At 39.4% G+C, this 25,525-nt stretch overlaps 1 protein-coding gene across 12 annotated transcripts in view; it reads right to left on the reverse strand.

Moving 5' to 3' along the window:
- The window catches only part of LOC126161768 (mitogen-activated protein kinase kinase kinase kinase 5), a 323,445-nt gene that overhangs the window by 288,160 nt on the left and 9,760 nt on the right, over window positions 1-25,525 (reverse strand). For all 12 annotated transcript variants that reach the window (XM_049917837.1, XM_049917835.1, XM_049917832.1 and 9 more), the window contains exons 2-3: window positions 19,232-19,289; window positions 6,582-6,737 (exon numbers count right to left, since the gene is read on the reverse strand). In XM_049917837.1, the coding sequence (XP_049773794.1) occupies window positions 6,582-6,737; window positions 19,232-19,289 (214 nt within the window). The remainder of the gene's footprint in view (window positions 1-6,581; window positions 6,738-19,231; window positions 19,290-25,525) is intronic.

Here is a 25,525-nt window from a genome sequence, read left to right on the forward strand (position 1 = left end):
ACAATCTATGGTTGTTTGCTGATGATGCTGTGTTGTACAGTAAGATGTTGAAGTTGAGTAACTGTAGGAAGATAAAAGACTACTTACACAAAATTGCTAGTTGGCGTGATGAATGGCAACTAACTCTAACATCTACATGGATATTGTAGAAATCACATTCCAGTGCCTTGCAGAGGGTTCACCGAACCACCTTCACAATACTTATTTTTTTTTTTTTTTTTTTTTTTTTTTTTTTTTTTTTTTTTTTTTTTTTTTTTTCCCCTCCCCAATCTTGCACAGAGCGCAGAAAAGATGAACACCTATATCTTTCCATGCAAGCTCTGATTTCCCTCATTTTATTATGATGATCGTTTCTCCCTATGTAGGCTGGCTTCAACAAAATATTTTTGCATTCAAAGGAGAAAGTTGGAGATTGAAATTTCATGAGAAGATTCCGCTACAATGAAGAAGACCTTTGTTTCAATGGTATCATCGCAAATCCTATATCATTTCAGTGACACTCTCTCCCCTGTTTCACAACAATACAAACCATGCTGCCCTTCTTTGAACTTTTTTGATGTACTCTGTCAGTCCTATCTGGTAAGGATCCCACGCTGCGCACCAGTATTCTAAAAGAGGACGAATGATGCGTAATGTAGACAGCCTCTTTAGTAGTCTGTTACATTTTCTAAGCGTCCTGCCAATAAAACGCAGTCTTTGGTTAGCCTTCCCCACAACATTTTCTATACATTCCTTCCAATTTAAGTTGTTCAAAATTGCAATTCTTACAGATTTTGTTCAATTTATGGCCTTTAGATTTGACTTATTTATTGTGTAACCAAAGTTTAACAGACTCCTTTTAGCACTAATGTGGATGACCTCACACTTTTCATTATTTGGGGTCAATTTGCCGTATTTGTAACTTATAGAAATCTTTTCTAAATCGTTTTGCAATTTGTTTTGATCTTCTGATGAATTTACTAGTCAATAAATGACAGCATCATCTGCAAACAACCTACGACACGCTGCTCAGATTGTCTCCTAAATCATTCATATAGATAAGGAACAGCAAAAGGCCTATAACAGTACTTTGGGGAACACCAGAAGTCACTTCTGTTTTACTCAATGACTTTCCATCAATTACTATGAACTGTGACCTCTCTGACAGTCACATAACTGAGACAATATTCCATAAGCATGCAATTTCACTACAAGTCGCTTGTGTGCTACAGTGTCAAAAGCCTTCTAGAAATAAGGACTTAATCTGAAATCCCTTGTTAATAGCACACAACACTTCACATGAGTAAAGAGCTAATTGTTTTTCACAAGAACAATGTTTTCTAAAGCTGTGTTGACTGTGTTTCAATAGACCATTCTCTTTGGGGTAGTGCACAATGTTTGAATACAATATATGTTCCAAAAACCTGCTGCACATCAATGTTAATGATATGGGCCTGCAATTTAGTGAATTACTCCTACTACCTTTCTGGAATAATGGTTTGACCTGTGCAACTTTCCAGTCTTTGGATATGGATCTTATGTCGAGCGAATGGTTGTATATGATAGTTAAGTGTGGAGTTATTGTGTCCGCATACTCTGAAAGGAAGCTGACTGTTATATACAGTGTGGACCGGAAGACTTGCTTTTGGTAAGTGATTTAAGTTGCTTCACTACTCTGAGGATATCTATTTCTATGTTACTCATGTTCACAGCTGTTCTTGATTTGAATTCGGGGATATTTACTTAGTGAAGGAATTTGAGAAGGCTGTGTTTAGTAACCCTGCTTTGGCAGCACTGTCGCCGATAGTATTTCCACTGCTATTGCGCAGAGAAGGCACTGATAGTGTCTTGCCACTAGCACACTTCATATACAACCAGAATCTCTTTGGATTTTCTGCCAGGTTTCAAGTCAAAGTTTTGTTGTGGAAAAATGCTGACATAGTCAGGTCATTTAAATATCTGGATATAACGTTGAGAAGCAATTTGAAATGGAATAAACAAGTGAGAACAGTGGGGGAAGGTGAATGGTTGACTTTAGTTTGTTAGGAGAATTTTAGGCAAGTCTGGTTCACCTGTAAAGGAGACCATGTATAGGACACTCGTGCAACCTATTCTTGAGTACTGTTCAAATGTTTGGGTTGGTTGGATGGTTTAAAAGGGGGGGAGGGGGGGGGGGGAAGGGACCAAACTGCGAGGTCATCAGTCCCTTGTTCCGAAGGAAACAATGTCACAAGGGTGAGAATAAGACAACGAGACAACACAAAACAGAATGAAAGGAAAAACCACAAAAACAACTGAAGGGCAAGAAACACTTAAATGGACAAAAAGGGACAAGGAAACAACAAAGATGCAAGAAACAGGTGGAAGAGGTTAAAGCAAGAAAGCAGGTTACCGTGGCTGGCTGACCATGAGGATAAAAAGGGAAAAGCAAGCCACTCTGCAACACATTAAAAACCCCACCCTGAAAGCACTTGGGTGGAGGCACACAGGGACAAACGACATGTGCTAAAACTTAGATCAAATGATAAAATTCACCCTCAAGAATAAAATGTAAAACTATAGCTGCTGTTGAGGCATTGTCACCCAACACTGAAGGTAGGGTACTGGGAAAGTTAAAAGTTTGCCACAGAGCAGCTAAAAGTGGGCAGTCCAGCAAGAGATGGAAGACCGTCATTCGTGAGCCACAGCGACATGGAGATGGGTCCTCACGACACAGGAGGTAACCATGTGTCAGCCACGTAAAGCCAATGCAGAGCCAACAGAGAACCACAGGGACCCTGCGAGAGGCACGCACAGAGGTCTTCCACACATTCGTAGTTTCCTTAATGGTATGAAGCTTGTTGTGCATACTGAGGTTATACCATTCCGTCTCCCAAAGTTGCAAAACCTTGTGGCACAATACTGAACACAGGTCAGTTTCAGAAAAGTAGATCTCCATAAGTGGTTTCTGTGTAGCCTGTTTGGTGAACCTGTCGTCAAGTTCATTGCCTGGGATTCCGAAGTGACGTGGGATCCAGACAAACACTATTGAATGACTGGACTGTTCCAGAGCATAGATGGACACCTGGATGGTCACTAGCAAAGCATGATGCAGGTAGCAATGGTCGATAGTTTGTAGGTTGCTTAAGGAGTCAGTACACAGGAGGAATGACTCGCCTGGACACGAGCGGATGTGCTCAAGAGCATGAGATATGGCCGTCAGCTCTGCAGTGAAAACACTGCAGCCATCTGGCAATGAGAGCTGTTCTACATGTCCTCCATGAACATAGGCAAAGCCAACGTGACCATCAGCCATCGGTGTAAAACACTTGATGGCCCCGGTACATTTTGAGAATCTAGAGGAAGTGACAGTGGCGAGTCGCATGGTTAACTTAGTCCTTAGGGCCATGTGGAAGGTCCAGGCAAAGCCATAGCCTAGGTGTACACCATGGAGGTGTTTGTAAATGAACCTATGGTATAGGTGGTAAAGGCAAGGACTCCAGTTCGGAGAGAATCGCCGCAATTCCTCTGGAGGATGACATCGTGAGACTGTGAAGGCATGGAACATTCAACGAGGCAGTTTACGCCTCAGGGTCACCTGCTGCCTGAGCAGTCTAATCCATTGTGTCTGAGGGTCTGGCGAGATCTAGGTCCTCAGTGGATGCCAGAATCTCCACCTCATCCCCAAATGCAGAGCTTGGAGGTAGCGGTTGTGTGGGTGCCACCGCAATTTCCTTGGTTTAGGGGTCTTCTTTTGGGACTTTTCTCGTTGCTCCTTGGGTTTCTCTCGCTGTGAAGGCTTCACTGATTCAGTTTCCGGGACTGAGGATGAGCATGAAGCCCTATGACCAGCTGCTTTTGGGCACTTCAGCCACTGGTGGGTGTCATCTTTCCCACTAGCAGAAACCTGGGAAGGGAGTGACCCAAGGGATCCCTCCCTGCCGAGAGGAGCCAAAGAAGACTTACGCTTCTCCGGCTGGGAAGTGGGGACTGGTGTCCCCGATGGTTGGGGGGACAGTGCTCCCAAGGTAGGTGGTATGGGAGCAACAGAGGGGGAATGCCCCTAACCATCAAGAGGGTAGATGTAGCCTTCTAGCTCTGACAGCCGACTGGAATTCGCAGAACTGATGGAGCTACAATTGTTCTCGTAGCGACAACATATGAGGTCATAGCCACAGCTCATATTTTCTCTTAGCCTTAGAGTAGGTCAGTTGGTCCAGGGTCTTGTATTCCATGATTTTCCTCTCTTTCTGTAAATTCTTGCAGTCTGGCGAGCAAGGTGAATGATGCTCTCCGCAGTTGACACAGATGGGAGGTGGGGCACATGGAGTATTGAAATGTGATGGATGTCCACAATCTCAACATGTGATGCTGGAAGTACAGCGGGAAGATATATGGCCGAACTTCCAGCACTTAAAGCACCGCATTAGGGGAGGGATATATGGCTTTACATCACAGCAGTAGACCATCACATTGACCTTCTCAGGTTAGGTGTCACCCTCGAAGGCCAAGATGAAGGCACCGATGGCAACCTGATTATCCCTTGGACCGATGGACGCGCTGCACAAAATGAACACCTCGCCTACTCTAAATTTGCATGTAGCTTGTCTTCAGACTGCAAAAGAAAGTCCCTGTGGAATATAATACCCTGGACCATATTTACGCTCCTATGTGGCGTGATGGTAACAGAAACAACCCCCAACTTGTTACAAGTGAGTAAAGCCCGTGACTGGGCAGAGGATGCTCTTTTTATCACGACTAACCCAGAGCACATTTTGGACAAGCCCTCCACCTCCCCTAACTTGTCCTCTAAATGCTCTACAAAAAACTGTGGCTTCATCGAAACAAAGGACTCCCAATCAGTTCTCGTACATATGAGGTACTGGGGTGAATAATGTTCACTGCCATCCTTAGCCTGGCGTTCCTCCCATGGTGGGGCCTCTTATGACAAGGAATACCTCGGGCCTATTCTAATCCCCGGACCTGTGGGGGGAGTATTTGGGATCCGTAACAGGACAGACTAAAAAAAAGACATCAAAGCAATTCGGAGGTGGGCTGCTAGATTTGTTACCACAGGCTTAAACTACACGGAACTGTTGTGGTAATGCTTTGGATCTCAAATGGGAATCCCTGGAGGGAAGGCGACATTCTTTTCAAAGTGGAGCAGGAAAGGAAGTGACTAGTAGTGGTATGGGGTACCCTCCACGGCACACCATGCAGTGGCTTGCGGAGTTTCTATGTAGATGTAGATGTAATTGCTCATTCAGCCAAGCAGGATTCTACAGCAGACTAACGTCCCATGAGTAAGAAAATGGGTTTGTTTTCAGCAAGACAAGTATCCATACAAGCAGTCCAACAACTTCTGGAGCACAACAGGCTGTCAGCATAGCAGTCAATCTTCCAGGTTCCCTTGCACAATAGCAGGGATAGGTGCACTAACAGTGATGGCCCAACAAAAACATTGGACACAGGAGAAGCCCCATGTTGTCTTTTCAGACTAGTCTCAGTTCTGCCTACAGTATCACAATGAACACATCCAGGTGTGCCTCAGAGAAGAATGAACATTGCCAGACTGCTTTAATCACTGTCATATAGACCACTGAGTATACAACATAATCACCTCTGGTTCAAATAGCAGGTGATTTGGACAGAAGCCATCACATTTCTAGTGTTAAGGCGATACTGTGCCCTATCTTCAAGGTCTCTGTGTGTTATTTTTCAACAAAGTAATGCAATACTGCATGTTTCTATGTTGTCTTGACCTATCTCAATACCAATGAATGTTCAACTGCTGGCCTCACAAGCACTTTCACCAGATTGTTACCAAAAACTTCTGGTCACAGGTTGCCAAGAGGCTGGCGTACTACCATTTACCAGCCACTATGATTGATGAATTCTGGTGTACAGAGTTGAAGCAGCACTAAAAGATATACCCATATCTGTCCTCCAAGCTGAGTTCAACTTGTTGCCCAGTCTGGTTAGGACCATTTATTTGTGCCAGAGGTGGTAGCTCTGTGTACTATATTTTGCACCCTTACACTCTCAAGTCACCTAAAAACTTAATCTTAGATTCTTCTTGCTATAATGTACATGAACACAATTTTTGACCTCTCCTTCTAAGATTCAAAACTAAATTAATTAAAAATGCCAACACTTACTTTGGAAAGACAGCAAGTTTAATAAAAAAAATTAGAAAGTATTTGGAAAGTATATAGCCCTTGCCAAGTGTGTTTTATAAGACAAGTCTCTCAGTGAGCAAATCTATGAACGTCAAGACCTGAAAGACATTATTTACATCTTTTAGATAGGGTGTGGTACTCTATGGAACCAAGGGCTGAGTAATGAGCAAAAAATATACTTAGTAAATGAAAATGACAGGAAAGTGGATATACACAGTAAAGGAAAAAAATGAGAAGGTCTTAAAATACAAGAGAAAAAAAAAAAGAATGGCAGCTCCTCATAGAATCAGAAAGTAGAAGTGTAACATAAAAAACAAAATTATTTTCAAGAGTTGATGAGAACTGTCACATACCTGTAATATCAAGTCATGAAAATTCAAGCAGGGTACCTACCAAACTTGTAACAGCAACAAGATTTAGAACCAAAATATGATAATGACTTACTGTGATAAATATCTTGAAGAGATCCACCACCACAATATTCCATACAAATCCACAACTTGTCCCTGCGCAAGTAGCTGCCATAATATGCTATAATATTTGGATGGCGACAGTCTTTCATCATCAATATTTCCTGCTGAATGATGCCAAAATCATCACCTGAAAATAGAAAAAAAGGAATCAATGCTTGTTATTACACTCAATACATTACCCACTACTAGGAGCCATGAGTGCTCAGCATTGAATGCCATAGTGGATACACATCAATTACTGTGACCATAACTCTGTTGTAAATATTTTTCTGTATACTGATATGCCTTATAAAAGACAAAAATAGGTAAAAACTGAGAAGATCAGAGACCAAGTTACCATCAAATTATGCAGGAACACAAAATAGATACTCAGACAATCAAATTATTACATTGATTGATTTTAGAGGTAAAGTATGAAAGCAAATGGCTATGCCCAGAAATCTTTGACGTTAACATTAGCAGCAATCAAATATCAACATACACAAAAAAAAAAACTGCAGTACTGGTATCTGCTACTTCATTATACAAATATGAAAAAGTGAAAGAAAGACCAACAACAAGATTTAGAAAGATATCATGGATGTAAATATTAAAGCAGGAAACACGAAAAAAATGTAAAACACACAATAAAAATGCCGTCCTAGGTAATGACAGGAAAATATCATTTTATATTATTTTTGAAGTATCATTTTTGTCTTGTTTAGTTGTTCTTCAGTGTTATGCTAAAAATGAAAGTATAACTGTCTATTACACTGTATTTATTGATAGCCAATGTTACATTTATTTACAGTGTTGAAAAAAAAGACCTACATATTGAACCCATTAAATCAAATCAATTAAAGGAAATACTAACAAAGAGATAGAGGGGCTGGCCAGTACTTACCTCAGCTCAGTACAGCCGATAGATACACATAAAACAGAACCGAAAATTTACATTCCTAGCTTTTGGAACAAATGTTCCTTCATCAGGGAGGAGAGAGGGGAAAGAAAGGGAAGAAGGGAAAGGAGATTCAGTTACTCACAACCCAGGCTATGAAGCAACAGGGAAAGGAAAATAGGGAGGGTAGCAAGGATGGAGGCATGGTTGTCAGAGGAAAGCCAAAGATATTCTACTGTAAGTACTGTGCCAGCTTCAAACCAAAGAGGATGCATACAGAAGTAAAGAGGTATATAGTGTAAAGATAAACACAACTATGTAGGATGAAAAGATGTGTGAATGGCTAAAGAGGAAAGGGAAAGAGGAGAAGACTGAAGAGTAAATGGGAGTGAGGTTGTTTAACGTAGGTTCAGTCCAGGGGGATGGCGGGATGAAAGGATGTGTTGGAGTGCAAGTTCCCATCTCCGCAGTTCAGAGGGACTGGTGTTGGGTGGGAGAAGCCAAATGGCACATACGGTGTAGCAGGTTCCTAGGTCCCTAGAATTATGCTGGAGGGCATGCTCCGCTACTGGGTATTGGGCATCTCCTAGGCGGACAGTTCGTCTGTGTCCGTTCATGCGCTCAGCCAGTTTAGTTGTTGTCATGCCGATGTAAAAGGCTGTAGGTATTCGTGGCAAACGCATCTGCTCCAGTGATGAATCCCTCAACAATTACACCAATAACCTGACCAGTGCTTTCCTCTCCCGCAACTATCCTGCAGACCTTGTCCACAAACAGATCTCCAGAGCAATACATTCCTCCCTGTCCAACAACAATGTTCCTACCCCCAGACCACACAGAAGCATCCCCCTTGTCACCCAATATTATCCTGGCCTCGAAAACATCAACAAATTACTCCGCCAGGGATATGACTTTCTCAAGTCAACCCCTGAAATGAGATCATCCCTTGACAAAATTCTCCCCACACCCCCCAGAGTTGCCTTTCGTCACCCCCCTAACCTCCGTAACATCCTTGTTAAACCCTACAATATTCCCAGACTACCTTCTCTACCCAGCGGTTCCTACCCCTGTAACCGACCCCGCCGCAAAACCTGCCCCATGCATCCCCCCACAACCACATACTCCAGCCCCGCTACTGGTAAAACATACACAGTTCAAGGCAGGGCCACATATGAAACTACACATGTCATTTATCAACTGACATGCCTGCACTGCACAGCCTTTTACATCGGCATGACAACAACTAAACTGGCTGAGCGCATGAACGGACACAGACGAACTGTCCGCCTAGGAGATGCCCAATACCCAGTAGCGGAGCATGCCCTCCAGCATAATTCTAGGGACCTAGGAACCTGCTACACCGTATGTGCCATTTGGCTTCTCCCACCCAACACCAGTCCCTCTGAACTGCGGAGATGGGAACTTGCACTCCAACACATCCTTTCATCCCGCCATCCCCCTGGACTGAACCTACGTTAAACAACCTCACTCCCATTTACTCTTCAGTCTTCTCCTCTTTCCCTTTCCTCTTTAGCCATTCACACATCTTTTCATCCTACATAGTTGTGTTTATCTTTACACTATATACCTCTTTACTTCTGTATGCATCCTCTTTGGTTTGAAGCTGGCACAGTACTTACAGTAGAATATCTTTGGCTTTCCTCTGACAACCATGCCTCCATCCTTGCTACCCTCCCTATTTTCCTTTCCCTGTTGCTTCATAGCCTGGGTTGTGAGTAACTGAATCTCCTTTCCCTTCTTCCCTTTCTTTCCCCTCTCTCCTCCCTGATGAAGGAACATTTGTTCCAAAAGCTAGGAATGTAAATTTTCGGTTCTGTTTTATGTGTATCTATCGGCTGTACTGAGCTGAGGTAAGTACTGGCCAGCCCCTCTATCTCTTTGTTAGTATTTGTTTCACATCTTTATATGAGATTTTTCATTAATCAATTAAAGGAAATGTATTTCAGCAACTACACACCGTTGAAAAGTTTTTCAAAAGTAGTAGTAGTAGTAGTAGTAGTAGGTTTTCTGAGTTACGACATGTCTTGTCATAGGTTAAGCCTCTTCTACTTCTGTCTGTCCATAGCCAGTCTTTTCATTTCTGAATATCTGTCTCCTTTGATTTTGTCCAGTATCTGTTATCTTCTGTTTCCTCTTCCCCTTTTTCCCTCCACCATTCCTTCTATTCCATCTTTTAATAAACAGTCCCTCCTCAAACAGTGTCCAATCCAGTTCCGTTTTCTCTTTCTGATGACTTTCAAGGATGTTTCTTTCTTCTCCAACTCTTCTTAATATTTCTTCATTCCTTGCTCAAATTTCGAATTTCCCTTTTTCCATTCTTCTCCATATCCATATATCTAGTGCCTCCAATCTTCTTTCATCTTCCTTCCTCAATGTCCAGATCTCCGCACCATACAGTGCAATGCTCCAGATGCAACATTTGGCAAGTCTTTTCATCAGATCTTTGTTTAGCGGTCCACAAAGTAATTTCCGTTTCCTCTTGAATCATTCTTTTGCCGTTGCAATTCTTTTCCTCATTTCTGTTGAGCAATACATATAATCCACTATTACACTTCCAAAGTAACTGAAGTTATTCACTTGCTCTATTTCCTCTCACTCTATTTTCATATAGCATTTTCCTCCCTTTCTCCTGTTACCATGCTTTTCGTTTTCTTCTTGTTAATCTTTAATATCCATATTCTTCTAATTTTGTGTTTAGATCATCTAACATTTGTTCCTCCTCTCTTGCACTCTCTGCCATCACAACCCCCCCCCCCCCCCCCCATCTGCAAATCTTATACACTCCACTCTCCGACCCTATACAAACTCCTCTCCTTCCATCAAAACTTTCATTAATAATTTCCTCTAGACAAATCTTGAACAGTGTTGGTGATAAATAACAACCTTGTCTTACATCTCTTCCCAGTTCAATTTCTTCACTCATCACACCTCCTATTCTTACTCTTGCTCTCTGGTTCAAATATAAATTTCTAATTAGCTGTCTAACCCTCCAGTCAACCCCATGTTTCCATAGGATTTCCATCAGTTTGTCCCATCGTGCACAGTCAAAAGCCTTCTCAAGATCAATGAACTTAACATACACCTTCCTTTCCTTCTCCATGTACATCTCCCCTGTCACTCTCAGTACCCAATGGCATCTCTACTTCCCACTCCTCGCCTGAAACCAAATTGTTCATCTCCTATTACGCAATTCAACTTTCCATATAGCCTTCTGTTGAGCGTCCTCAGCAAGACTTTGGCTGCATGTGATATCAGGCTCACTGATCTATGTTCCTCACACATTTTGCTGTTCTTTTTCTTTTCTATAGGTATTAAGATACTTTCTGTAAAGTCCTTTAGCCATTTTCCTGTCATGTATATTTGATTACACAATTCAATCAACTCCCTTTGCCCTTCTTTCTCCAATGGCTTCAACAGTTCCACAGGAATCTCATCAATTCCCATTGCCTTTCCATTTTTCATCTCCTTCATAGATTCTTCAATCTCAATAGTTAGTATTGAGTTTCTTCTGTCATCATCTGCAACTTTATCTTCTTCTTCTACCCCAAGCTCTTCTTAACTTGGGAAGCATGTAGCCATTTAATACATTCTTCCCATCTTCTCGTTATTTCTTGGGGTTCACTCACCATTTTACCATCTGCTGCCTCTACTTCCTTTAGTCCATTGTTGTTTCTCTTTTTCTCTGACTGGCAGATCCATTGCTTCTTTGTACATCAAATAATATTTTCCTTCTTTCTCTAATTTCTATATCTTCTCACACTTTTCTGTCAGCCATTTCTCCTTTGCTTTTTCTGTCTCCCTTCTTAATTCATTATTTAACCTCCTGTAGTTGTGCTTTCCTTCTTCTCTGTTTACAATTTTCCATTTCCTGTGGTCAACCATCTTGGTTATCATTTCTGGTGTTACCCATTCTTTCTTTACTTTTTTCCTCTCCTTGACTCCAAGCATTTCCTTAGCTGCCTTTTTGATCTCATTTTTAAAATGATCCCATCTTCCTTCTGTGCATTCAATTTCCTGTCCTTGCATCATGATTTCACAATATGCATTCTCTAAGTTTTGACAATTGCCTTTGCCTTTCAGTTTCTCAAAGTTAATGTGATCTCTCTTCTGTCCTTTCCAGGTTCTTTTCAATTTAACTAGAACTTCCGCTGCTACCAACATTCAAAAGAAAACATTACCATAACTTCAAAGTTCTCTTCAGAAACATTATGCTACCAATACATCAACACTTCACTATTGTGCAGAAACAGCTGTCAGTATTCAATATTTACCTTCAGCACAACAAGCCGCATTTGACAACGTCCGCATTTACTGCTGACATGGAAAGTTGTTTTCCCTCTACATTGCTAAAGAATTTGTACCTGTTTAGAATACCCTAATGACTGTGACTTGCCTTTCAGGTACACTTCAAGGCCTTGTTGACATGTCAGTGTTAATAAGAGTTTATCATTATCTTTCCATGGTTGAAACAAGTACCAAGGGCTGTGAATAGAGTCTCACATGGATCAATGACCATGTTAATCTAATCTTGTCCTCACAGTCTCTATGGGAGCAATACAGAGGGAATTGTAGTGCAGGGTGTATCAAAAAGAATCATCCAATTTGACACGTCTTTATTACTCAAGCCAATAAACATATACAATGAATTTTGTTTTCTAATGAATGGAAAACTCAAAAAGTTTTCTTCATACCTTTTCATAGGTGTTCAATAAGCCCCCCCTTGAGATACATAGCATATGTCAATGTGATACAAGAAGTTCCCACACTGCAGCGAGCATGTCTCATTTTCCAGCTTCCACAGCTGCTGTTATGCGATGTGTCAGTTCATTCATTGTTATTGGTAATGGAGGCACATAAATAGGGTCTTTTATAAACCCCCAAAAGAAATAATCACATACAGTCAAGTCCGGTGACCTTGGAGGCCAGTAACGTAAGGCTGAATGACTTGGTCCAATGCAACCAATCAATCGTTCAGTAATCCTTTGATTTAAAAATTTCCACACTTCCAGATGACAGTGCCCCATCCTGTTGGTAAATGATGTCATTCGAATTGGTCACCAACTGTGGGAAACGAAAGTTCTCAAGTATATCAAGAAATGTGCTTCCTGCGACAATGTTCTCGGCAAAGTGAAATGGACCATACACCTTTTCCCGTGAAATGCACAAAAGACATTAAATTTTGGAGAGTCCTCTCATGTTGTACAGCTTCATGTGGTTGTTCCATACCCCATATTCTCATATTACAATGGTTCACCTTTACAATTCAATGGAATGTTGCCTCATCACTAAACACAAAGTGTGCAAGAAAACTGCCATCCTCCATCTTGCCAAGAATGAAATTACAGGACTCCATACATTGTTGTTCATGTGTAAATGTCGATGCAACACAGGCCAGATGGACTTCGGGGAATGTTGAGCTGTTCAGCTGCATGGAGAATGGATTTCTGTGGACTCATTTTGAAACTATGGCAGATATGTTTGACATCTGTGTCAGACACTCGGGGACGGCTGGTTGATTTGCCTTTACACAAACAACCTGTTTCTTGGAATTGTTCATGCCGTTGTCTAATGCTCTGTGCTGTAGGAGGATCCACATCATACCTAGTATGAAGGTCAGGCTGAACAGTTATTACTAACCCACACTGAGCAAAACATAGAACAGAATGCTTTCTGTTGTCCCAACACCATTTTTACTAGAACTGAAGTGGGTGCACTCTGCTGCTACCTAACAGGAACCATATAAAACTCTAGAGTTTGACCTTTCCAACAACATGTTGTTAATGCACATATCTCAAATAACATAATAGTTATAATTTTTTTTAATTAGATGATTCTTTTTGAAACACCTTGTATATTCCTAGTAATATCACTTAAAGCCAGTTCTTGAAACGCCACAAGTAGGCTTTCTTAGAACAGTTTGCATCGATCTTCAAGGGTCCAACAATTCACTTTCTTCAGCATATCTATGACACTCTCCCATGGGCCAAACAAGCCAGTGAACATTCCTGCTGTCCTTCTCTTAATATGTTCAATATCCCCTGTTAGTCCTATTTGGGACAGATCGCCCAGACAGTTGAGCAATATTCTAGGACAGGTCACACAAGTGATTTGTACATAATCTCCTTTGTAGGTTTACTGCATTTCCCTAACATTCCACCCACAAACTGAAGCCTGCCACCTGCTTTACCAATGACTATGTGGTCGTTCCATTTCATATCCCTACAATCTGTTACTCAAGTATTTTTATGTGTTGACCAATTCCAATTGTGATATGCTGAGAATGTAGTCTTACGAGACTACTTTCTTTTAACATTTAAACAATATTTGTGAATATTTTTTTATTCCCCCCCCCCTCCCCCAGGCACTGCTTCATGACAGAGAAGTGCATCATCAATGAAAAGTCTGAACTTACTAACAATATTGTCTGAAAGGTCATTAACATACAACATGAACAGCAAGGGTCTCAACACACTTCCCTGGACCACACACAATGTTACTTCTACATCTGACAATGACTCTCCATTCAAGATAACATGCTGGATATCCCCTTCCAAAAAATCCTCAGTCAAGTCATGAATTTTGTTTAATACCACAACTATCATATTTTTTATATTAAGCTTAGATGTGGTACTGAGGCAAATGCTTTTAGGAAACTGAGAAATACTGCAGTTATGTGACTGCCTTGATCCATGGCTTTCATGTGAGTTAAGTACAAGTTATGTTTCATGTGATGAATGTTTTCAGAATCCATACTGGATGGCATAGAGGTGGTCATTCCATTCTTGATACCTCATTATGTTTCAACAATTCTGTGGATTGCTTCTCCTATCCTTCTTGTAGACTGGTGGACCTGTGCTTTCTTCCAACTACTGGGTACAGATTTTTGTTCGAGGGGTCTATGGTAGATTACTGGAGCTTTTTAACGATTTGAGCTGTTTCTGAACACCACAGACACAAATATCTGTATCACTTATCTTTGCAGTGGTGCAAGAATTAAATTGGGACAATACCCTTTGACTTTCATGTGTAAAGAAACATTTGAAAACCAGGTTCAGTGTATCTACTTTTGCTCTGTTACACTCAATTTCGGTCCTGTCCCATCCATCAGTGTCTGGACAATAACTTTGATACCTCTAATGGTCTTTAATACACTAACTGATCAAAAGTATCCAGACAGCTCTATGTAATGAGAATTGACCACTAGATGTCACAAGAGGCACACCCACCAGTACAAAAGGAGGTGGGGAATATTGCGTTGTGAGTAGAGAAGCAGTAATAGCAGAGTGGGTTGATCAGTGATTTCGAACACGGACTAGTAATTGTATGTCATCTAAGTAACAAATCCATCAAGGGGCATTTTTACCCTTCCAAAGCTTCCCAAGTTGTCTCTTAGTGATTTGATTGTGAAGCGGAAATGTAAAGGAACAACCACAATTAAACCAAAACTATGAAGACCTCACATATTGATGAACAGGGACCATTGAGCATTGTGGAGGATGGCTGTAAGAAAATTACATGAAACCAGAAGAAGGAATCACTAGGAGCTCCAAGGTACTACCAGCAGTCCAGCTACCACGATGACTGTACGTAGGGAGTCAACAAGAACGGGATACAATGACAGAGCAGTTCCTTGTAAGCCACACATTTCTGTAGTCAACACTAAGCTATGCTTGAAGTGATGTTAAGAGCAATGCAATTGGACAGCAGATAACTCGAAATGGAGTGTTGTCTCATGCTAAACCTTGTGGCAATCCAATGGAAGGGTTTGGGTTTGGCATGTCCCTAGAAAACGTTACCTGCCATCACATTTCGTGTCAACAGTGAAGTACAGAGAAGGTAGTGTTATGGTATGGAGGCATTTTTCCCAGTTGGGGTATGGTCTCCTTACTAAGCTTAAGAAAGCACTACATGTGGAAGGATATGAACACATTTTACATCACTGCATACTGCATATAGTAGAGGAACATTTCACAGATGATGATCGGTCATATAAGCATGATGATGTACCCTGTCTACAATAGAAACTGTGAGGCAATGGTTTGTGGACAACAGTACTCCTGAAATGGATTGGTCTGCCTACGGTCCCGACATGGACCAAATGGTACACCTTTGGGGTTAGTTAAGAGTTTTGGCATTGCTTCAGATTCCAGAGTCCAATATCACTACCTCATCCAGTTTCAGTCTTGAGGAACAATAGACTGCCATTCCTCCACAGACATTAACACACCTCACTGCAAGTGTCCCCAGCAGAGTTAAAGCTGTCATAAAGGGGATGGCATACGAGCAGAATTTCTTTGGGTTTTAAGAGAGAGCCTTTGATAATATTCCATTTCAGCTGTTGCTGAATGTTTGCCCTCTTGACAACCAAATGTGTGCCATTTGGCATCTCCTTATGCACAGCCCTATATTTTGTTTTTGAGTTCCTTGTCGAGATACTGCTGCCTCTTGATCTAGTTTGTTGGGAGTATAAATTCTCCTACTTGTTTTAACTGCCCTTTGTACTTTGGTAATCACTGTTGGTACAACTGCCTCAAAGTCACTGATGCCAGTTTCTATGTGGACATCCTCAAAGAGGACAGGTGTGTCAATAGTACCAAACCTCACTTCTTTCTATCATCAGTGTAGTTTTGTTCTACGTAGCTATCAGAGAACGCATTTAGTAATGTTTCAGTTACATTGGGAGGTGAGTCTTGTGAATGATTAAAGGATCTGATTGTAACTTATGCTCATGCTTGCACAGACCATCTCACATGCAATATCAATTTTTATATCAGTGGATGTAAGTTCCTCATCCACTGTGACAAATACACTAACTTCATTTACCATTAGCCTATCCTTCCAATACACATTTACATTTTTCACAAAATATCTCACTGCTATCACTTTCAAGTTACAGCCAGCTTTCTCTAACTAGCATAATGTGAACTCCACAGCCTTTTACGAACGCTTCAAACTCTGACAATTTGTTGCAATTGCTTTGGCACTTAATCACTAAGATTTTAATATTCTCACCTACACCGGGTATTTTATCTGGATCTTATACTGATACTTCTGGGTGTTCTATAGCTATTGTTACCTGGACTGGATGGAAAGTTGCCTAACGTAAAAAGCCCTTGCGTACTTCCCACACAGTCAGTCTACTGGGTAGTAGTCTTTGAGTTCTGATATTTAGTCCACACCTGATCCATTTACACATTTAGAGAGAGACTACAGTTCTGAAACTATGGCTAAAATCCAGGGAGTCACAGCCTAGCTTGTCACAGAACTTCAAAGTCTTTGGTCCAGTCCTTCCACTCAAATTAGAACCAGGGAGACAAAATCTGTTCTGGGCTAATGTTGCCAAATGTGGTTGGTTGGTTTGGGGGAAGAGACCAAACTACGAGGTCATCGGTCTCATCGGATTAGGGAAGGGCAGGGAAGGAATTTGGCCGTGCCCTTCGAAAGGAACCATCCCGGCATTTGCCTGGAGCGATTTAGGGAAATCACGGAAAACCTAAATCAGGATGGCCGGATGCGGGATTGAACCGTCGTCCTCCCGAATGCAAGTCCAGTGTGTGCCAAATGTGACCCACAATGAAACTCTGTGAGCATGGCTGCTCTTCTCAATTTTCTCTGATAGTCACTGGAAAGATCCAAGTATGATCTCAGAGCTCACACAACATGCATTATTTGTCTCCTAGACAAAATGGCTGTGAAGGCAATCCTATAAGAAGTGATTAACGGTATTACTCATGCAGCATGATTTAAATATTCTTCCATTATATGTGATTGCATGACATCACATACCCTGTACTTCGGTTGATTTTCTTACTTATACTTGTATACTACAAAAGTATGCAGTTCAGTTGATGCACCACATTAAAGATTTCTACAAAATGCTGTGCAGAAGGGTTGAGAAATGTCAAGTCAGTGATCAAAACTGTTATAGGAATGGCATTCATCAGAACTGGAGTATTTACATTTGACATCATATTATAGTTCATTACACGGGGAACGAACAATCATTTTTTTAGAGTACACAAGAGCCTCATCCTTGAGAAAGAACAAAGTCAAATTCCAATTTCAACATTCAATAACTATAGTTACAAACATTAGTAAACTGCTGTCCTCAGATTTATAACATTTTTATAGGTAAAATGCCAAACAGCGAAATTTCATAAAAATTGCCAATTTCTCATTATTTTGCTAAAAATTACCAGTTTCAAGTTGTTATTTTCACAAAATAAGTCTGTCCCTAATCATAGGTTTACAACTAACGAAAGCAGGTCCTAAACCTCATCGTCTGGGGACAGCAAACACTGAGGCCACATTTGCCAATGCCGATGTTTGCTGGAGGTATAACTAACCGCCCCTCCCCTTTTGCCCCCACACCCAGAAAACCTTAAATCAAAACCATAGTTTGCCAGTGCTTAAAAGACACCATAAAATACACAGAATTTCAAATAAAAACTGAAATGTAAAAGAAAAAAGATGTGGAAGTTCCTGGCCAATTGAAATTGAGGCATTCTCTGGAACAATAATCTATAGACAATTGAAATCCAAATCAGTCAGTAGTTCTTACATATTACACTATTCTGTCATATATTCTGAAACCACAATATTTTGTTTATATCTGACTGAAATTTAGTCATGTATGAGAGTTTGAAATGAATAAGAAAACTATCTAAAAAGTTTGAAGCACTGTATCTCAATCTCAATATATTTTAGTTAAGTTATTGTTCCACAGAAAGCCCCAATTGTACGATCACTGCAGCTCAACTGCATTACCACATCACCACACTCCACCTGAAGCAATCTCTCACCCCAGTCAAGCTGTAGTCCCAGTGCAATGTAGTCAGCTAGGATTGACCATTCAGGTCTTTAACTGTACAGTGAGGGATTACCTATATTTCTTCCATTATTTGTTTTCCAGCAAAAGCTCCCCACTGCCTTACTTCTCTTCTGATTCCTGAAACATTTCCTTCTTATGCAGGTCATTCACAAAGCCTATTCCAAGCTTTTCTTTTCACCCACAGTCTATCACATAGCATCTCCCACTATTGCAGCCCTCTTCGGTTCACGTCATCCTTCACCTGGTCTCTCCATCTTGTTCGTGGTCTTCCAATTGGTCTTCGTCCAGATTCTCTCCATTCTAGGCCTCTTCTCAGAATTCCATCTCGTCCCGTACCTTTAATGTGGCTAAACCATTTAAGCCTGTTATTCTCTATAGTTCCTTTTAGGGGCTTGATAGATCTGCAAGATATTTTATATTGTTTCATTCTTTATCCTGACCCTTCTCGTCTTACCCAGCAGAATGCGCATCACCATTTCTTGTATTCTGCTCAGGTCTACCTTTGTCCAAGTCCAACATTCTGAGCCATAGGTCAAAACTGGTACATAATATGACTTATACATCATGATCTTGCCTTTGGCTGGTATTTTTCCATTTCTAATCATGTCCGATACATAACAATAAAATTTTGAACAGTATTTTATTCTCTACAAAATTTCTTGCTTGATGCTTCCTTTCTTGGTTAATTTACTTCCTAGACTCATGAAACCATTTACTCATTTAATAATTTTTCCATCACAAATTACGTTCTTCATTTTCCCTGTGGATTTTCTTTGACATCTTCATTGACCCATTCACTTTCAACAATCAAACGAGTCTCAGATTGCCTTACTTAACTTGATTTCATGCTTTTAATTTTAATGAAGCAAGTGCCAATAAAGAGTAATCTTACCAGGTTCCAGTTTTATCACTTTGATGGCAGCAAGTTCGTTTGTAGATATTCTCTTTGCCTGGAAAAAATAAAGGCAACCATAAATTTTTAAAAAAAATAATAATATTAACTATAATTTTATAAAATTTACTGATAAAAAAATATCTCTTTGACATGGTTATTAAACTGAGACACAAACTGTTGCTGCAAATACTTCAAGAGTGTTCAAAAATTTTGTTGGCTCTAAATTATCACTAGGTAACTGCGAGTAGAGTGAGTGGGTATGTATGTGGCTATCCACAGATTTCCGAGTTTTCTGATGCCCAGATATTCCAACAGCAACTTGGTGACTAGTTTTTGGTAATTGGCATTGCAGTCCAGCCTGTTCTCTTGGAAATTCTGTCATATGCAAGAACCCATATTATTAATTTTCTTTTACCCAAACAGGTTTCATCTATTTATGTACTATCATAAGTGAGTTTTTATTTATTTTCTTTCTCACATGATGGCATCAGTGCTGCATGTTGGTAGTTTTATATCAATCATGCATTCAACAGCTTGTCATATGCTGTGACCTTGCTTCCTTGTTTATTATGTGTTGAAGAATGTATTCCTTTTGCTATTGTCCTTTTGCTATTATCTGTTGTATTCACATTGTGTAATGCATGGTAGCAGAAATCTTGTGTTTTGTTGATACAATACGTCAAATGATCATGCAACAGCTAAAAATGGTAACAGCAAAAGACTTAACTGTTTCAACGTACCATAAACAAGAGATGCAAAGGCACAGCATAAAAATAAAATAAAAAACATGAAATGCTGCAGAATGCATGGTAGATTTAAAACTACCAATATATACTGATGGTCTCATATGAGAAAGACACCAAATAAAAACCCACTAACGACAGCACATAAATTGGTGAAGCATGTTTGGGTAAACAAAACTAATGAAACTCTCTCCAATCTTCTTAGCAAGCATGGAAAATAAGACGAGCTACAACATCTAAAAAAGGATTACTTCAGCCTGTTCTTTTTGTTTAAATGATCATGTTAGACACTGGTCACAAAAGTCAGTGTTGTTCTGTCCATCCAGTAACAAAGCCAAAAACAATTTGTTTCACAAAATCTAGCACGGTTCCTGCTATATACTGTATCAACCACAACAAGTAGGTCACTTTACATAAGCAAATAATACACTTACATACATGATCTCAATATTTGTACAAACTGTGTGGCTAATGCATTCTATGTAATAGTCTTCATACAATAAAACTAATTAATAATCAAGAAGAATAGCGATGAAAAACTAAAACACTTATTTGGACATCATGTCACTTGAAACTAAGCTTTGTAAATACATGAGTAAATCTCACTAATCAAGTTGTGACTTTTTATATCTGTGTTGTCACAGGATGTTCATAACCACTAAACTGCACAAGCTTTCTTTCTTCTTTTTTTTTTCTACTTCTCAGTGATGACACATTCATGCAGATCTGTAAAGGGCCCCTTAAAAAATGTATAACAAACATATCATCACAATTAAAATATACAATTAAACACAAAATTAAATTTAGTACAAAGTATCCACATCAAGCATGAATAAATAACTAGGAATGAAAGTGACTGTACTACAGAATGGAACAAAACAGAATCTTAAAAACAATCAGAAATCATTTCTGTTCAACAATTTCCAAAACAATTTAAGAATCTCTTAAATCAGAGGTCTATTTCTTTACTGTATATAGTTTTCAGCTGCTCTTCGAAGGCACTATGAATCTCACTTTCTTCCAGAACATCCATTAATCTATCCTACTCCAATCTATGCAGTACCTTCAAATATTCCTTAGTGCTGCTAGTATTATGAATGTAATGGCATAGATGTGCACTAAATGGAAATGGGATTCTTAAATTGTTTTAGGCATTTACTCTAATGTACTATAGGGTCATTCCATGCCAAGTGGTCTAGAGGCTCCCACATGACCCTCATGGATTTTGATGAAATTTTGTATGAACATTCACACATGTTCTCAATGAACACTGGTAAAGTTTCAGTTTCAGAAATTCAATAACTTCGGAGATACAGTCACTTGTTTAAGACCATAGCACAGCTTTCTATAGTGCATCCTTGAATTTTCAGCAACTTTGAGATGAGATATCTCTAAGTATTTGCATGAAAGAAACAAAACTTCGTCATATTATACAACTTTTAGAGCTCTTTAAAGTAAAATATTAAGAAAATGATTTCTGAGAAATTTTTATATAGATAATGTGAATGAAAGTTGGGCGAAAACTAGCTGTTTAAAAAAAAATGCGAACTTTAGTTTTTTATATCTCCAAAAGTAATTGTGGGATGTACACGAAACTTTGCACACCATATCTCACCAACACAAGGTCTTAGAATATAAAATTTCATTCTCCTATTGCTTTCCGTTATTTCGCAAATCTAGGGTAAAGTTGACAATTTTTCAGAAAGTACTAAAAATGGGTATTTTTAGTCAAATTTTTCAAAAAAGTGTTTCCTCCAAACTCTTCTAAACTATGGTAATTAAAAAGAACATATTCTAAACTATCTAGATAAGTGGATTTGGTTTTGCAATGCAAGCATATAAGGCCCTAAAAAGTAGCATCATCAAAGAGGCGCACTGGAAGTTTGAACACATTTTTCTGGCACTCAAATTATACCTGAAATCTTTTATTTTGCCTTCTACATGTTTATTAATGTCTGGGATAAGTGAAATAAGAAGTCCTGATGAATAGGACCTTGCTTAATTCCAAATAGCAAAAGAATAAAAATAGAAACAACGTTATTTCTTAATGAACAACACCAGCTTACTAATGGAATAGAAGTGTATAAATGAGTTGCTATGGTCCATGGTGGCTTAACCACTGCTAGTTTCATTTCACCTGAGAAAACCAGCATTCTCATTGCCATAGGGGCCACGCCCGATAGCTTAACAACAACAGTCACAGGTGGGTTTCTGTACCACAGGATCCCAAGCCTGATAGTAAAATTATTTAAGTGCCCTGTGTAAAATTAGAAGGCACTCTTGGGTTCCTTAGGCTGTTTCCTCTAACCTATTTAAATTTTTTATATGCTACATTAATTTTCTGATGAATATCAAGAGGAATGGTGTATTGCCGGCCAGACGAATTTACTGATGGAGCTGGAATAACTGCAACAATGTGGTGTTCCGGAACCCAGCACTCGTCACTTCTTTGTGGCCAATAAAATGAATTTGCTGGACCATGTGGGTGCATAAAGTTTATTAATGCATCCCTTTCCTCTGTGGAGGTCTAACAGATTTTCCCAATCCACCACACGTTTTCATAGATGCATGCAACATATTGTCCTGGTTGGAGAGCAGACATTAATATGCCTCCTTCATTACTGTGACCCATTTTAACTAGAAAAGATGAACAATCATTTGAAACTCTGCTGACCTGAATTGTTGTTTCATCAATAGGTAAAAAGTGATGATTTTCTCTAGTGCCTGCTACAGTTTGTCCAAGTTTAAACCTCTCTTCTTGTGACACAATATTTTTTTCAATTTAATCTTTACTGACTAAAACAAATTTAATTCCATTAATGTTTTCAGAGCAGAAGTGAAACAGATCTAGGGGAGTAAGAATTTGTCCATTAAGTGGCCGTCGCAAGCTTGCTCTTGCTGCTAACCGCTTTGTTGTACCTCCAATCCCATCACAAGGTGATTTCCCGTGACTAGTAGCAAAAAAAATCCATTCGGCTGTCATTCCAAAATCACTCTTATGATAGCACAAATTTAGGAAATTCTTGAAATTTTTATATTGAGCACTGGAGCCATCAATGAAATAATGAATGTGGGATATCTGTGCAAACCGAGCTTTTATATATTTGATGAGCTCCTTGATAAAAACGTGAACTGTAATAGTGTCATGGCGCAAACAATCACTGATAATGCAAAAACTTAAAGATTCTACTTTCTCATTTTGACGAAAGTAGATAACAAATGGATGAATTGTTGCTTGACTATTGTCCCAGTGGAAGCCTTGCACAGCATCCTGAATGATAAAAGAATAATTTTCTGCAAAATCCATTAGGACAACAAGCTCTTCGTCTTTCAGATGACATTTAAGGCCTTTAAGTTGCAAGCTTTGATGCTTGGCAATGTAATGATGGCATGACAGACTCCATATTTTATTTTTTACATCTTCAATAAATTCATCCACTACCATTTGCTTAGTGTCCAGTGTGGCCCGATCAGTATGTATCCATTGCTTTAACACAATAACTTCCTGTGGCTCATGATCTAGGAAACAGCTGGCAATTTCAGATGCTATAGCTTCGAGCCCAGGACACCTTTCACAGCGATGTAGCATGCACTGTTTAGAGTTCAAACTGCAAACTGTCTTGCTGAGAATCTCCTTATAATTTTCACGTATACCAGCTCCGCTAAGCATAAGCTCAACATTTTGGTGAATTGCACAGACACAAACTGCATGCATTCCAGCTGATCCTACTGTTACACACCATTTGGGTCTAAGTTCACAAAACTTTGAGAACCCTATTTCTGGACCATTTATATTCTCATAGATAACATACATTTCCCATAAATTGCAAAGTAACAATCTTTTCTGCATGTATGTCTTTCTATCTAAAAGTCTAACCGAAATATTATCTTTTTTTCCAGGGCACACCCTACTATACTCATCAACTTCAAAAAAATTTCGCACTCTACTAGCAACTTCTGCTGGTAATTTCCTGCTTTGCCTATTTCGGGAAGTGCCAGAGTGCCCTTCTCTGCCTTAAACTTCCGAGCATTCTTCACCATTCTTTCGGACACGTCAAACTTTGCTGCTGTTTGTCTGACTGTCCAACTTACAGGTGCCAAGGTTAAAATATGCATCTGTTCTTTATGAATTGCATTCTGCATCTTGGCTTTCAGTTCAGTCAGCAAATGTGCATAGTCGGCACAGTTTCCACATTCCTTAATTTCACTAGCATCTTCAATTTGTCGGTTTACTCCCATTGCATTTACAATTCTGTTTTTAATCACTTTTTGAGCCTTTTGAATTTTCTTCTTCACATATTGGGGCTTATCTCTGTAGCTTACTGTTCTCTTCAGGGGTGAAATACCGATAGACAATAAGCTACTAGGCTATTTAATTCTTCTTTTGGTGTAAAGTCCTCATCAGAATGTGATGATGAGGCTGATAAAGCTTCGTCCAAGTGTTTACTTAAGGTAGTCCTGCAAGCCCGACAAATTTTCTAACCTGGCTTTATGTTATTAACAAGCTGCTTTTTCAACATATCAGAAGCTTTACTAGCTGTTTCAGTATCAAGAGTGCGAATTCCTGCCTTAACATTATGATTCACCTTCCCAAAGGGATTGAAGCATTTTTTTTTTTTTTTTTTTTTTTTTTTTTTTTTTTTTTTTTTTTCAATAACAGGGCTTCATTCATAGTGTAGGCAAACTTGAGAGGTATTGTCCAGCTTTGCTTCAGAACGTCGGACCAATAACTATTTTTCCTCATCACTAAAATCCGCAAACCATTTTAAAGCAGCTTTTTTGGCAAATAAAGTGACATGACACTTTGTTCCACTACCTCCTTGCCCAACTGAGCAGGACGGTATGCTGTTACCTTCTGCATCCATCTCTAATCAGTAACTAAATAATATATTTGGCCTATAAGTGCAAATTATAATCTGCTTAAATTTCAGACAAATTGCTACTGAATGAAATTATACACAATGTATAATACCAATGAAAAAATCTAATACGAGATACATGCTGTAAAAAGCACAATCAAAATAATTTTTTGTAAATTAGATTACAAACTTTGATGGTCTCTCGAATCACATAACAAGCCACATTCAGTCAAGAGAACCCACTCACTATGCTGCAAACACACCACTGAAATACTAATTGTTCAAACAAGGCTCACAATAATGAAACAATCTGATTGTTAAAGTAATTGTTGCCATTATATTTTGTATAAACAGTGAATCTTGTGAATTTTCTCTGTGAAACTAGTGGTTAAGTATTTACCAAGGTAGTAGGCTACATTTAAGTGTGATTAAACACAAAATTAAAACTCTTAGATGTTTAACCAACCAATTTCACACGTTTCCCTAATAACTTTAAGACAAAAATTCACAGGTTACAACACCTAGGTATTAAAATCTCTGCAATATTGATTGGAAAATTTACAGCACTAGATGCATGATTCAAGCAAACCGATTCTTTTTTGGAAAAATGTTATGAATCCAACAATTAGGTCTTCATTTTCCACTTGTAAATATTTACAATTTTGAGAAGTACAAAAAATATGAAGCTA

The sequence above is a fragment of the Schistocerca cancellata genome, chromosome 2 (genome assembly GCF_023864275.1).
Source record: "Schistocerca cancellata isolate TAMUIC-IGC-003103 chromosome 2, iqSchCanc2.1, whole genome shotgun sequence".
NCBI classification, from domain to species: Eukaryota; Metazoa; Arthropoda; class Insecta; order Orthoptera; family Acrididae; genus Schistocerca; species Schistocerca cancellata.